This window comes from Mus pahari, chromosome 4 (genome assembly GCF_900095145.1).
Source record: "Mus pahari chromosome 4, PAHARI_EIJ_v1.1, whole genome shotgun sequence".
NCBI lineage: Eukaryota > Metazoa > Chordata > Mammalia > Rodentia > Muridae > Mus > Mus pahari.
The window spans coordinates 27,221,135-27,236,296 of NC_034593.1; the positions used below are offsets into that span (position 1 = coordinate 27,221,135).

General features: G+C 41.9%; 1 protein-coding gene across 1 annotated transcript in view; it reads left to right on the forward strand.

Moving 5' to 3' along the window:
* The window catches only part of Mfn1 (mitofusin 1), a 47,815-nt gene that overhangs the window by 10,018 nt on the left and 22,635 nt on the right, over positions 1-15,162 (forward strand). Inside the window, exons 5-9 of the mRNA XM_021195561.2 lie at positions 4,834-4,958; positions 5,945-6,053; positions 8,291-8,398; positions 13,219-13,372; positions 14,519-14,586. Of these exons, the coding sequence (XP_021051220.1) occupies positions 4,834-4,958; positions 5,945-6,053; positions 8,291-8,398; positions 13,219-13,372; positions 14,519-14,586 (564 nt within the window). The remainder of the gene's footprint in view (positions 1-4,833; positions 4,959-5,944; positions 6,054-8,290; positions 8,399-13,218; positions 13,373-14,518; positions 14,587-15,162) is intronic.

A 15,162-nucleotide genomic window follows, 5' to 3' on the forward strand; every position in this document is an offset into this window, starting at 1 on the left:
TTCTCTTCTCTTCTCTTCTCTTCTCTTCTCTTCTCTTCTCTTCTTCTTCTTCTTCTTCTTCTTCTTCTTCTTCTCTCTCTCTCTCTCTCTCTCTCTCTCTCTCTCTCTCTCTCTCTCTCTCTCATTGAGACAGTGTCTCACTATGTTGCTATTTCTGGCTTAGAATGCTCCTCCATGGAGATCATACTATACTGGTCTTGAACTCATGGAGATTTGCCTGCCTCTGCCTCCTTAACGCTAAGATGTAAAGATATGTACCACCATGACTGGTGTTTGTCCTTTTTTTTTTTTTTTTTGTTTTTCAAGGTGTTTCTCCTTTTAAAAACTTATTCTATGCCGGGTGTGGTGGCACACGTCTTTAATCCCAGCACTTGGGAGGCAGAGACAGGTGGATTTCTGAGTTCGAGGCCAGTCTGGTCTACAAAGTGAGTTCCAGGACAGCCAGGACTACACAGAGAAACCCTGTCTCAAAAAAACAAAAACAAAAAAACAAACAAACAAAAACGAAAATCATTTAGCCGGACGTGGTGGCACACACCTTTAATCCTAGCACTTGGGAGGCTGAGGCAGGCAGATTTCTGAGTTCGAGGCCAGCCTGGTCTACAGAGTGAGTTCCAGGACAACCAGGGCTACACAGAGAAACCCTGTCTCAAAAAAAACCTAAAAAACTTAAATTCTTTCACTTTAGGAAAAGTTCCTAAGCATATTCATTATTAAATGCCGATTTCTGACACTGGGACCAGTAGCAATTTGGGTCCTTACCATGCTAGCAAGAGTGCCTGAGTTATGTCCCTAACAAGGCCGTACTTCCTCACACCTCCCTAGCAGCTCCGTCAACTGTGGAACAAGCATTCATATATATGAGCCTATAAGGGCCATTCTCACTCGAACCACCACAGGCATCACTATTACTTTGTAGTTAAGTCTGCCAAATTCAAATTTGGTTTATTTGTGGTGAATTATGTGAGTCTTGGGAGTATTTGCTTTGTGATATTTTCTGGACATGACCTCTCATTTTTCCTGATCTATGCTCTCTGCTTAAAGTTCTCTTTGTTGTTGTCTCCCTCCCCTGTTCCTTAACGGAAATGATCCTAAGGAGTGGCTCCCTTTAATGTGATAAACCTGCAGTCCTGTACAGTACTTTACTATCACAGCTGTAACAGCTCATACCTCATTGAGTATTTGCCTTCTTACAGTTAGTGTTCTCTATTTTGAACACTTAAAATATATATAACTCAGGCCATAAACAAAGCCGAACTGTGGATGTCGTAGTGGACTAATGCAGGGTAGGCAGTCCCCGTGAGTTCCAGGCCAGCCTACATGGTGAGACCTTGTCATAAAGCAAGCAAATGCCTCAAACCTCCTAGCACAGTGTATTTTATTATATATGTGTTTTGCTTTCATATATGTGTGTACACCATGTGTGTACACCATGTGTGTGCCTGCTGCCATGGAGGCCCGAAGAGAGCTTTAGATCCTCTGGAATTGGAATATAGATGATTGTATTATTTTATTTCATTTAATTTTTTTTAAAGAAGACTTATTTATTTATTTTATGCATGTGAATACACTGTCACTCTCTTCAGACATCGGATCCCATTACAGATGGTTGTGAGCCACCATGTGGATGCTGGGAATTGAACCTGGGAATTGACCTCTGGAAGAGCAGTTAGTGCTCTTAACTGCTGAGCCATCTCTCTAGCCCTCATTTAATTTTAAGTGTGCATATGTGTGTGTGTGTCTACATGTCTGCATGTACACTCACGGAGAAGTGTCAGTGATGGTGATTTGTGCACGTGAACCGTTGCTGGAGGAGGCCAGAAGAGAGACAAGAGTTAAAAGCACTTATGAGACATACCTAGGAAGCAAACTTGGGCCTTCTGCCAGAGCAGTACCCACTGTTAGCTGTAGAGCCATCTTCCCAACCCTGCCTCTTATTTTCTTTTTTTGTTTGTTTGTTTTTTTTGTTGTTGTTGTTGGTTTTTTTTTTTTTTTTTCTTCGAGACAGGGTTTCTCTGTGTAGCCCTGGCTGTCCTGGAACTCACTCTGTAGACCAGGCAGGTCTCAAACTCAGAAATCCGCCTGTCTCTGCCTCCCGAGTGCTGGGATTAAAGGCATGCGCCACCACGCCCGGCTGCCTCTTATTTTCTTATTTGTTTGTTTGTTTGTGGTGCTGGGGAGCTAGCCCAGGGGCCGTGTGGTAGGCAAGTGTTCATTGAGCAGTGCCCAGCCTTCATGACCATAAAATCCTGGACTAAGACTGTTGTGTAGCCTTATAACATGTTTATTAAAACAAGCCATATTAATAACAAATAGGGTCTTAGAGAGATGGCTTAAGATCACTGGCTGACCTTCCAAGGGACCCAGGTTCGATTCCTAGCATCTACATTGTAGATGATAACATCTGTAACTCTAATTTCAGGGAACCAACACCTTCCAGACCTTCGTGAGCACCAAGCATGCAAACGGTGCACCAGAAAAACAGGCTGACAAAGCATCCATGCACATAAAACATAAATTAACATGGACACTTGCTTCAGCCTCATTCAGTACTCACTCTTGAATACATTTGATAAATAGATGTTTCTCTAAACCCCTGATTTTTTTTTTTTTTTTTTTTTTTTTGGTGTTTGGATATTTCTACCTATATGTATATGTATCAAAAAGCTGTGGTGCGTGTTGAAACCAGAAGAGGGTGATGCCCCTGGGATTGCAGTGGGTAGATCCTAGGAAGCAAATCCAGGTTCTCTGGAGGAGCAGCCAGTGCTCATAACCACTGACCATCTTTCCAGCCTCTGCCTTTTAATTCTTTTAAAGAACTGTTCACATGTAGTCGAGAGCTGGCCTTGAACTAGCTATGTAGCCAAGTATGACCTTACTACCTCCCAAATGCCACAGTTACAAAAGAGACATGTGTCACCACATTCTGTGTACACAGTGTTGCAGTGCTAGGGACAGAGCATGAGTCCAGGTACCACTGTACAAACTGAGCCACGTTCCTTCTCAGCTCTAAGAGATGCTCTCAGTTAGAACTGTGGTGGTGTGTGAGCTGTGGCCTTTCCTTAATTTATTTTCTAATTTTGCTTTAAGCCCCTTGTGCTGTTTATTTAACACATATATGAGTTACATTAAATATGTACATTGGTCTTAGAAGTTAATATGCCTGAGATCTTAGCTTGAAAAATAGGAATGGTTTGGGCTTTAAATGATAGGGGTTTCAAGAAGGTTTTTGTGAATAGCTGCTATCAAGAGACAAAAAAAAAATTTTCCTTTTTTTTTTTTTTAATTATTTATTATTATATCTAAGTACACTGTAGCTGTCTTCAGATGCACCAGAAGAGGGCGTAAGATCTCATTATGGATGGTTGTGAGCCACCATGTGGTTGCTGGGATTTGAACTCAGGACCTTCAGAAGAGTAGTCGGTGCTCTTAACCACTGAGCCATCTCTCCAGCCCAAAAATTCCTTTCTTGAAGGACAGATTTGGTTCTGCCTCACAGGTTTGAGTGTGGTACTTCACAACTATAGTCTTAGCACCTCAAGACTCAAGAAGCTGAGGCCTGAGGATAGCCATGAGTTTGGGCCAGTTTGGGCTAGAGTGAAAACTTGACCTCTCTTACTTTAACAGGATGCTTAAGTTGACTTTAGAAACATTTCTTCTAAATGAGTCTCCCCTGTTATAACTAAGCAGTACACCCTTCTTTTAGAACAACCAGATTATATAAGTTTTCGAAAGCAGCAGACTCCATCACTCACTCTTTACTATGAGTAGCACCCATCAGGAGTTCCACTGGGCTTTGTTACTAGTGTCCTATTTGTTTGCTGTCTGTGTTCCCAAACCCTACTTTTTTACAGCTGGTATGAGGAAACTTCCTAAGAAGAATTTTCCATTTGGTGGTTTTAAAATGCAAATGTCTTGGGTCTAAAGAGATGGCCCAGTGATAAAGAGTGCTCATAGCTCACAGCCATCTGTAACTCCAGTTCCAGGGTATCTGATGCCCTCTTCTGGCCCTTGAAGGTACCAGGCACACATGGTGCACTGATACATGCACAAGCAAAATACCCCTACCCATTAAATATGTATATACATACACATACACACACACACACATATATATTTTTAATGTGACATATATATGTATGTGTGTATGTATATGTATGTATACACACATATATACATATGGATACATATGCGTACACACACACACACACACACACACACATCCATTATACTTCTCAAGATTGTTCAGGTGTTTTTTGTTTTTCGAGACAGGGTTTCTCTGTGTAGCGCTGGCTGTCCTGGAACTCACTCTGTAGACCAGGCTGGTTGTTCAGGTGGTTTTATTTCAAACCATTTGAAGTTCAACTTTCAGTTTTGCAAAAGTGATTGTTGTTCACTTGGGCTTACTGGTATACACCTGTAAATCCCAGCACTGAAGACACAGAAATAAAATGGTGAGAACAAGGCCAACCTGGGCTACAGTTAGCACTAGTTTGGGTTAAAATCATGTAAATGTTGTGCCAAACCATAGTACTTTAAATTTTTTTCCTATTTTTATTAGATATTTTCTTCATTTACATTTCAAATGCTATCCCCAAAGTCCCCTATACCCTCCCCCCCCACCCACTCCCCCTACTTGGCCCTGGTGTTCCCCTGTACTGGGGCATGTAAAGTTTGCAAGACCAAGGGGCCTCTCTTCCCAATGATGGCTGACTAGACCATCTTCTGCTACATATGCAGCTGGAGACACGAGCTCTGGGGATGCTGGTTAGTTCATATTGTTGTTCCCTACTTTTAATTTTTAATTGATCCTTTTTTTCCTTCTCACTTTAGACTGTTAATCAGCTGGCCCATGCCCTCCATATGGATAAAGACTTGAAAGCTGGCTGTCTTGTGCATGTATTTTGGCCCAAAGCAAAATGTGCGCTCTTGAGAGATGACCTGGTTTTAGTAGATAGGTAAGTTTACATCTGACTTGTGTTTTCTCTGGGCTTACTAAATAGAATAGTGCTGTTTATCGCGCTTCTGTGATCTAATGCCTGACATACAGCAGTTGGAGGGAGGAAGGGACTCCAGGCCTCTGCTTCTGCTTCCCTCTTATATAGCCAGGGAGTCTAGGAGGATTTCGTTTTCTGAAGTTAATGGAGTGCTCTTGGAAATTCTCCATTGCTTTCATTAATACACATTTTTATGTGGTTTAAATTTATTTAGTTGTGGCATTGGGGTTGAATGAAGGACCTTTTGCTTGCTATGCAACTATTATGCCCTGAGCTACAGCCTCAGCTCCCCATGATATATTTTAAAATCATCTTATCAGTATTTGACAAAGTAGTATGCATCAGTTGAATATTTTCCATATAGTATTCAAAGGATTCAACCATTTAAATGTAATGTTCTGTGGAAACCATTCGGTTTTGATGTTTTTATTTAATGGGGTGGGGGGGTTGAGACAGGGTTTCTGTATAACTCTGCTTGTTGTCCTGAAACTCACTATATATCAAGGCAGTCTCGAACTCACAGAGATCTGTCTGCCTTTGCTCCCTGAGTGCTGGAATTAAAGGTGTGCATCACCATGCTTGGCCTCAGGTGTTTTGTTGTTGTTTTTGGTGTTTTGTTATTTAAGGTACGTTTCCAAGTTTCATCTCGAAGCTTGCATTGAATTTAGCTGATTGGAACAATTTACTGCTATTTGCCTCATCTGTTTATATCACTGGTACTTTTTTCCTAGCTTTAGGAATCAAAATATGAGAAAGATTGAAGTATTAATTTATGTTGCTCATTTTGTCAAAAGCATTAACATTTTCTAGACATCAGCTTGATAACAAAGAAAATTTCTACTTTTGAGACTTCAAATGATAGAGGGTTTTTTGTTTTGTTTTTATATCTGTAACCCAAATTTTGATTTTTAACAAGCATTGTATGACGCAGTGTTTGCTTCCCTTAGCCCAGGTACAGATGTCACCACAGAGCTGGACATCTGGATTGATAAGTTCTGCCTTGATGCTGATGTCTTTGTTTTGGTTGCAAACTCCGAATCAACACTGATGAACACGGTAGGATTTACTCTTGCTATGCTTGGGTGAAGTCAGGTGATGAACTAGGGAGAGACTGAGGCAAGCCTGTGCTTCCCCAGGACCCGGGGGCTGCTTCTGGCCTGTGCTTCCCCAGGACCAGAGGGCTGCTTCTGGCCTGCTACAGTGTTTACTGCTTTCAGGAGCAATCTGGGGCTCAATGGATCTAGCTTCTAGGAAGTGTTTGTGGGTTTAAGGTGATTGATACAAGTGTGATACTGACACTCACCCTGTGTGTGTGTGTGTGTGTGTGCGCGCGTGCACGCCTGGAAGAGCACAGGTACTAAGGTTGTTAAGGTCTTTACTTACCAGTCTTAATAAAATCTAAGCCATCCATTCTCCTACCTCTCTGTCATGCATCAGGCAGAGCCTTTTCTCTTCAAGTTCCCATCCTTTCCCAGCCTGATGCACTATAGGTTTCAAGTTATCTGTGTTTACCCTGAGTTGGAAGGTTCTTTGTCCAGAATGACCAGAGTCATTCCAAGTAAATATTCAGAGTTTAGATATCTAATAGGCAAACATTTAATAGCAGTAACATGCTATTAAAAATTGTTATTTGCCAAAAGTGTATGAGTGACTGAGCACCTTTGTAAACAAGGTGTCACCAGTGAGGCCTGTTTTGTTTTTAGGGTCTTACTATTACAAACACCAGGCTTCTGTTGTAATTCTGGTAGTGCTTAAAACCTTGTTGTATGAGCAACTGCCCAAGTGTCTGAGATAATCATAGAGGGCTGCCATCATTTGGGTGATGGCTAAGTCAAGGCCTTTCACACTGTCTAGGGATGGATCTGATTGGAATCTTGACTAGGATCTGACTAGGACTGTGTAATGAAGAACAGGCAAACATAAAAACATTGAAAGGCTGGGATTGAGAGGGCTGCGTTTTCTGATGGAGAAACCACAGCCCCCTGGGTTCTCAGTGTGTTTATTATATATGTGCAATACAGAGGAGGGGTTATTGCATACAGCTGAATAAGGAAATGGGTTATTGTAGGTAGATAAGGGGACACAATTAGATATAGCTCAACAAGGAGACAGGTTTAGTAGGAACAGTCTCAGTAGGGAAGCAGTCAGTTTTCACGTTGTAAATACCTGGAGGGAGAAAGCTATGGTGTGCATTTCTGCACACAGTGTCAGCATCCCCATGTGGACCATAGAAAGGCCTTGTTGTTTTCCTGGCCTGGAGGAGACTTTTCCATTTTCCTCTGTGTCTGAGGCCTATGTCAAACAGCACACACCGAGGACTTCACTCCCTCAGGGCTCTCCTTCAGCAGACTTCTCAGTCTCAGTCTGACTTTTGAAGCCTTTGCTTATACTGGTCTCATTTGTTTTCTCCCTGCTGTAGGGAGCAAACTCAGCTGTGCATCTGGAGGCAGGTACTGTCTCTGAGCCACACCCCTGTCTGTTGATGCTACTTTGTACATGCAGTTTGTCCACTGCTGAGCTTTTCCTCCTTCAGAGATCCATAGTAATCTGAGTGTAGTCACGTGTCTGTAATCTCAACACTTGGATATAGAGCTATTCAAGGTCATCTTTGCTACAAAGTGGGCTCAGGGCAGGCTTGGGCTGTGTAAGACCCCAAGCCCGTCATTATCACCAGTTTCTTCCTTCATGGAACGTTACCTATTTCAGCTAGCTGTGTTATGTCTTTGCCCTGCGCAGATGTGATGCCTACGTCACAGCGTTTATATATAATGTACTTCACATGGACTTAGCCAAAAGGCCTGGAGGTGGCCCATAGAATATTTGCTCTGTTACTAGAGTTTGCACAGATATCTTACATTGCTAATTACTTACCTAGCTTTTGTTATTGTTGAAACAGGGTCTCACTGTGTAGCTCTGGCTTGTCTGAAGCTAACTGTAGAACAGCCTTAAACTCACACAGAGAGAGCTACTTGTTTCTACCTTGGACTAATGGTATTCTACCACAACCAGTGACTTAGCTAACCCTTAAAAATGATTTGAAGTAACATGGAGCACTTGGGGTTATTATCAAGCAGTCGTTTTTATGTCTAGACATACAGATTAATAAGTATTAGTTGAATTTCAAGAGAGCCTTGCAAGATCAGGAAACCCTGCTCTTTTATGTTTTGATTTCGGGGGGGAAAGGTAAGTGTTCTCGGGGGTTTGAGGGTCCTTTGTCTTAATCACTGTGCTTCAAATGGTTCAGTATATGTGAATATAGGAATATTGTTTAGTGTTGTTTTGGTATTTTTCAGGAGAAACACTTTTTCCATAAGGTGAACGAGAGGCTCTCCAAGCCCAACATTTTCATTCTGAATAACCGTTGGGATGCTTCTGCTTCGGAGCCAGAGTACATGGAGGATGTGAGTTTTCCCCCTTTGTGTGAACTGCAGTCATGTACATAGTTGTCTGCGAAAACAGTAGACCTCAGAGAGTGTCTGGAGAAGTGAGTCTCTGATTGTGAAAATAATAGGAATATAGCTGGGTCTCATGATACACACTCTAATCCCAGACTGTAGGTGTAGGCAAAAGGGTCAGGAGTTCAAAGCAAACATGAGCTGTGTAGTCAGCAGCAGTGTGAGGCTAGTCTGAGCTACACAGGACTGAAAAGAATGACAAGAAAGACTTATGGGGTCAGTATAGGCATCTGAAGGGCTAAGCTCCCTTGTTTCAGAACTTGAAAATTCTTTTTCTGTTTCACTTTTTCATATGTGGATGTTTTGCCTTCATGTATGTCCTGCTTACATGCTTGATGCTAGGGGAGACTAGAGTAGGACATTGGGAGAACTAGAGTTGTGAGACAGTTGTGAGCTGTTGTGTGACTGCTGGGCATTGGACTCAGGACCTCTGGAAGAGCAGCTGTATTCTTAGTCATCTCTCAAGCCCCATGTTTAATTTTTTTTATCAAAGTATAAAATAAGTAACAGAAACATGCCTCCCTGCATCATAAGAGCCTGACTCAGTTTCACACACCTGCCTTAGACTGCAGGTAGAACAGTTGAGCACACCCGACACCCAGAGCTCCTCATGGCCCTTGGCCTCTTTCTGTTTTGGTTTCTTGCTTTGCTTTTGATATGGAGTCTTTTGTCTCACTGAGGTTTACCTTTCACTCTCTTGTGCATCCTCCCTAATGCTGAGGTCATAGGTATGTGCCACCTGGTTTACATGGTGCTGGGCATTGAACCTAGGATCTCTTACATACTGAGCCTATATCTTCCACTCACCTTAGAAAGAATCTGGCATTTAAGAGCCCGGGTTTGGTGGTGCATGCATTTTAATCCCAACACATAGAGTGGTTCTCAACCTTCCTAATCCTGTGACCCTTTTTAATACAATTCCTCATGTTGTGGTGACCCCAACCATACAGTTACTTTGTTACTTCGTCAGTATAATTTTGCTCCTGTGATGAATTGTAATGTAAATGTCTGATACTCAGGGTATCTGATACATGGCTCCAAAGGGTCCTGACCCAAAATATGAGAAATACTGCTCTAAGACATAGGGAGGTAGGTCTCCGAGTTTAAGGCCTGCCTGGTCAAAAAAGTGAGTTTCAGGCTCGTCAAGTCTATGTAGTGAGATTCTATCTCTAAACAAAACAACAATATACCCAAAGGCATTTGATATATGTGTCAGTCAATTTTTTTGTTATTATTACAACATAGTTGAGACTCATGGTTTCAGAGGCTCCAGTTGGTGGTAAGAGTGCGAATCACAGAAAGAGCAGCTTACCACAAGGTGGCCTAGGACAGGGACAGTGGGAAATGAGTAGGCCTGTCCTTGCTGATTTCCCACTTTACCTAGAAACACCCTCACAGAACACTAATCTACCCGTTCTCTGTTTAGTTGATAGTTAGTAACCTTCACAATATATAAGTGGGATGTATTTAATTTTCTTTGGTATTTTTCTGATTTTAGTTGTATTGTTTATAAACATGAAACATTGCCCCCCACCCCCACCCGCCTGCATGCATGTCTGTGTGTGGGTGTCGGGAGCCCTGGAACTGGAGTTACAGACAGGGCTGGGCCATCATGTGGTTCCTTTGAAGTGAGTCCAGGTACTCTGGAGGAGCAGCAGTGCTCTTTAAGTGCTGAGCCTCAGCTCCTGTTCTATTGCTCTTTAAGGCACTGCAGAATTAGGACATGCTTGCAGAATAGCTCACTAGCTCAGCATTTCTCTTTAGCTTCAATTTGTTGTTTGTTTTGTTTATGTTGTAAGGCACTTTGTCCCTGTAGTCTAAGCTGGCCTTGAACTCTCAGCTGGCCTTTCCTACGCCTCCTGAGCGCTGTGGTCCTTTGCATGGGCCACCAGACCCACTTTATTCATGGTGCTAGGAATTGAATCCAGGGCTTTGTGTGTGCCAAGCAAACATCTAACTGAACTACGTTGTAGCCCCAGTTTCAATGTTCATTTGAGAGTTATTTGTTTGTTTTGTATTTGTTTTTAAAGACAGGGTCTCTCTGTGTACCCCTAGCTGTCCTGGAAGTCATTCATTTTGTTCATATAGCTATCTTCTTTTAGGTTTGTTGAAAGATTACTTTCTTGCCAGAGCATAGTTTCCCTCCTTGTATTGGAGTTTTTCCCTTTATTATTCTTTGAAGGATTGGATTTGTGTAAAGATATTGTGTAAATTTGGTTTTCTCTGTCTATGGTAGTTGAGAGTTTTGCTGGGTATAGTAGCCTGGGCTGGCATTTGTGTTCTCTTAGGGTCTGTATGACATCTGCCCAGGATCATATAACTTTAATAGTCTCTGATGAGAAGTCTGGTGTAATTCTGATAGGTCTGCTTTTTTTGTTACTTGACCTTTTTCCCTTACTGCTTTTAATATTCTTTGTTTTGTGCGTTTGGTGTTTTGATTATTATGTGACAGGAGGAATTTCTTTTCTGGTTCAAATGATTTGGAGTTCTGTAGGTGTCTTGTATGTTCATGGGCATCTCTTTCTTTAGGTTGGGGAGGTTCTATAATTTTGTTGAAGATATTTACTGGCCCTTTAAGTTGGAAATCTTCATTCTCGTCTATACCTATTATCCTTAGGTTTGGTCTTCTCATTGTGTCCTGGATTTCCTGGATGTTTTGGGTTAGGATCTTTTTGCATTTCGCATTTTCTTTCTCTGACTGTTGTGTTATTGTTTCCCATGGTATCTTCTGCCCCTGAGATTCTCTCTTCTATCTCTTGTATTCTGTTGGTGATGCTTGCATCTATGGCTCCTGATCTCTTTCCTAGGTTTTCTAGTTCCAGAATTGTCTCCCTTTGTGATTTCTTTATTGTTTCTATTTCCATTTTTAGATCCTGGATGGTTTTGTTCAATTCTTTCTCCTGTTTTGATGAGTTCTTCTGTATTTCTTTAAGGGAGTTATTTATGACCTTCTTACAGTCCTCCATCATCATCACTAGAAGTGACTTTAGATCCATTTCTTGCTTTTCTGGTGTGATGATGTATCCAGGACTTGCTATGGTGGGAGAGTTTGGTTCTGATGATGCCAAGTAACCTTGGTTTCTGTTGCTTCTGTTATTATGCTTGCCTCCTGCCATCTGATTATCTCAAGTGATTCCTGCCTTTGATCTATCTGCTTGGAGCCTGTCCTTTCTGTAATCCCAGTTGAGTCAGAACCAGAGTCCAGCTTTCCTTGTGATCCTGTGATTCTGGGAGCCTGTGATGCTGAGATTATGGGTGTGTCAGAGTTCTTGGCCGTCAAACTTCCTCTGAGACCCTGAGATCCTGGTGTGTGAGAGTGTCTGGACATAGCACCCCCTCTGAGGACCGTGGGGCTGTCCGCTGAGTTCTAAACCAAGGTAGACCTGCACCGACTGGAAGGAACCTGAGCCATTGATTGGGCGGGGTTCCTTTGTCTGTGCTCCAGCTGGCCCCAGGCACCCTCAGTTCTATTGGAGCAGATGTTGTGTTCCACTCACCAGTGATCCTAAGATCCAGGGTGTGCTAGGGCACCTGTGGGGTGGAGAGTCCTCTGGAGACCACAGGACTGTCCACTGAGTTTGGGCCCAAAGTGGCCCAGTGCTGGCGCTGACCAGAAGGAAACTTGAACTCACTTTATAGCCAAAGATATACCTTGAACTCTTGCTTCTACCCCCCAAGTTGATTAATTGGGATTACAAGCTTTGACACAATAGTTGGCTTTCTGTATACTTTGGAACATGTCTGTGTGAGGTCTGTGTAAATTGATGTGGGTACCAAGAGAGGCCAGAAGGCGGCACTGGATCTCCTGGAGCTAGAGGCCCTGGTGGATGTGAGCTACTTGATATAGTTCTGAAAGCAATGAGCTTCTTAAATGTTGAACCATTTCTCTAGTCCCAGCTTCCGTGTTCTTAAGAAAAATAGACTAATCTAAATGAAATGAAATATAGATTAATCTAAATGAAATGATCTAAAACGAAAACAATGACTTTATTTCACATTCTTATTGTAGCACTTAACTTTCTGATTTTAAAGGTACTAACAGCCCTACTGAAGAAAGTTTGGAAAATAAATAACTGAAAACTAAAAGTACTACCCATTTACTTGGGTGTTGCATGCCTGCCACTATTATTAACATGCTTATTATTTATGGATATTATGCATATGCATATTGCACCCTTAATATAAAATTCACTTTTCCCATTTAATTAGATAGGTATTAATACTTGTTTGTAATGTTTTATAATGCTTAGATGTAGTATTTGATATTCAAAAGGAAGATTATTAAGCAGAGATTTTTTTTTTTTTTTGCCATCAAGGATCAGACTTCATTTATTGGCATTCCCTGCATTTAATACATATATGGGAACAATATGTATCACTGTATGAATATTACCACAGCAGCTTATGTAAGAAAGTTTATTTGTGCTTCTGGTTCCAGAGCGATAAAGGTCTGTCATGGCTGCAGGCATGGCAGCTGGAGAAGAAGCTGAGGGCTCAGGCATGAAGCAGAGAAAACAAACTTGAGTTCTCAAAGTCCACCCCTGTGGCATGTGGTCTGGCAAGGCCAAACCTCCTAAGCCTCCCTGAACAGTGCCACCAACTGCGTACCAAGTATTTGAATTTCCAAGCCTATAGCAGACATTTCTCATCTGAAGCAGCACAGTCACTATTTAGTACACTGTAGTATACACTCAAGGCTGATGGTTATTATTTTTTATCTTTTGTTTAAGTTGTTAAAATTCCCAAAATTCCCATGCTTCTTGCAGGTACGCAGGCAGCACATGGAGAGATGTCTTCACTTCTTGGTAGAAGAGCTCAAGGTTGTAAGTCCTTCAGAAGCTCGGAATCGGATCTTTTTTGTTTCAGCCAAGGAAGTTCTCAACTCCAGAAAGCATAAAGCTCAGGGGATGCCAGAAGGTGGTATGTAGTAATGAGCATTTCCTTCTTACATGTAAACGTAGATTATAGCAGAACCATAGTGTGCTGAAAATCTTACCTTGTCCCCTGCTTACCTGTAGCTTCAGTACCCTATGCTCAACTGTGTGCAGTGTTATTATGTGGCAAGTGTTAAATCCTACAGTAATGAGTAGTGTGATGAGCTCTCTCATTGCCCCAGGCAACAGGAGGCTTCTTTTTGTTCAGTCTGTTCAAACAGTGCCTAGCTGTCTTATCAGCCAGCACGTTATTGCACGGCTGTATTGAACAAGAACCCTTACTGTACTGAAGAATGGTCCAAATGGAGAGTGCCTACTGGTGTAGGCACTTCCTTTAGGTGAAATGCTCGACTTAGTAAAGTTTGTTAGATTCTATAATAAGAACAAATCTGTAAAACTACAAAAATGCAAAAAGAAATTTGTGCTAATATGTCAGTACACCTTTACCTTCAAAAGATATGAACTCAGTGCATACTAAATGCTTACATAAGATGAAAAGAACATAAACTTTGTGTATGTATATAGAAGATAAACATAGTGTCCCAGTTAGATTTCTGTCGGTTTGGCATAAGCTGGTTTGGGAAGAGGGAACTTCAATTGAAGCAATGACTCTATCAGATTGACATGTGAGCATGGCTCTGGTACATTTTCTTGACTAGTGATTGATGTGGGTTGTGCCACCCCTGGGCAGGTGGGTGGACCTGGGTAGTACAAGAAAGCCAGTTGAGCAAGCTGTGGAGAGCAAGCCAGACAACAGCTGTCTTCAATGGCATCTGCTTTGATTCCTGCCTTTGAGTTCTTGCCCTAACTAAACTTTATAATGGCATGAGATTGGAACAAGTAAGCCAGATTTATTCCCCATGCTGTTGGGTGTGATTATGGTATTTTATCACAGCAATAGAAGGCAACCAAACTAATACAGTATAATACAGGGCTTATAGTCTGCCATTTCCAGTAGCCAAGAGGAATTTTGGAACATCTGTGTCATGGGTAAAGGAAGTCTATTATACTAGATTGAAAAAATCTTTCCCAAAGGCAAGGATGATCACTCAGGGTAGCATGGGCTGCACAGTGAGATCTTGTCTCACAAAGCAAAACAAAAAGTAAAATCGGATTTTCCTCTGTGTTACAGGCGGGGCACTTGCAGAAGGGTTCCAAGCAAGATTACAAGAGTTTAAAAATTTTGAACAAACTTTTGAGGTAGGAATTTAATTAGCACTGACTTATAAATGCCGTGGGTCTGAGATTACTAGTCTTCCTTGTCTGCCTTTGTCAATAACCTCTGCTGTTATTAAGTCCTGAGAACAGCAAGTAACACAAGAAGGATTTGAAGAAAAGAAGCCCCTGCAGAAAGGACGACCTGTAAGAATTGGGAAAGCTGTGTTTTGCTTTTATGTTTACAAATGAGAAATCGGTCTCGTATTGCATGTGTTGTGCAGTGAGTGGTATTCCTTGTATTCATACACATGAAGCAAGAGCAAACAGTGGTTGCTGTTAGAACAGATGATGGCTGTCCATCAGTGGCTCTGCAGGCCTTTAATCCCAGCAAAGGCAGGCATCTCTTGAGTTCAAGGCCAGCCTGGTCTTGTTCCAGGACAACTAGGGCTACACAGAGAAACCCTGACTCCGGAGGTGGGGGGCAAAGTGAGGCCTGTTCACTGTCTCTATGAAAAGCGTTGTCCCAAAGAAGAAAGAACATTGTCGAGGTTGTCTGGTATTTCTACACTGTACTGCCACTTGCTAATTTTCATTTTGTGCCACATATTTTTTTTTTTT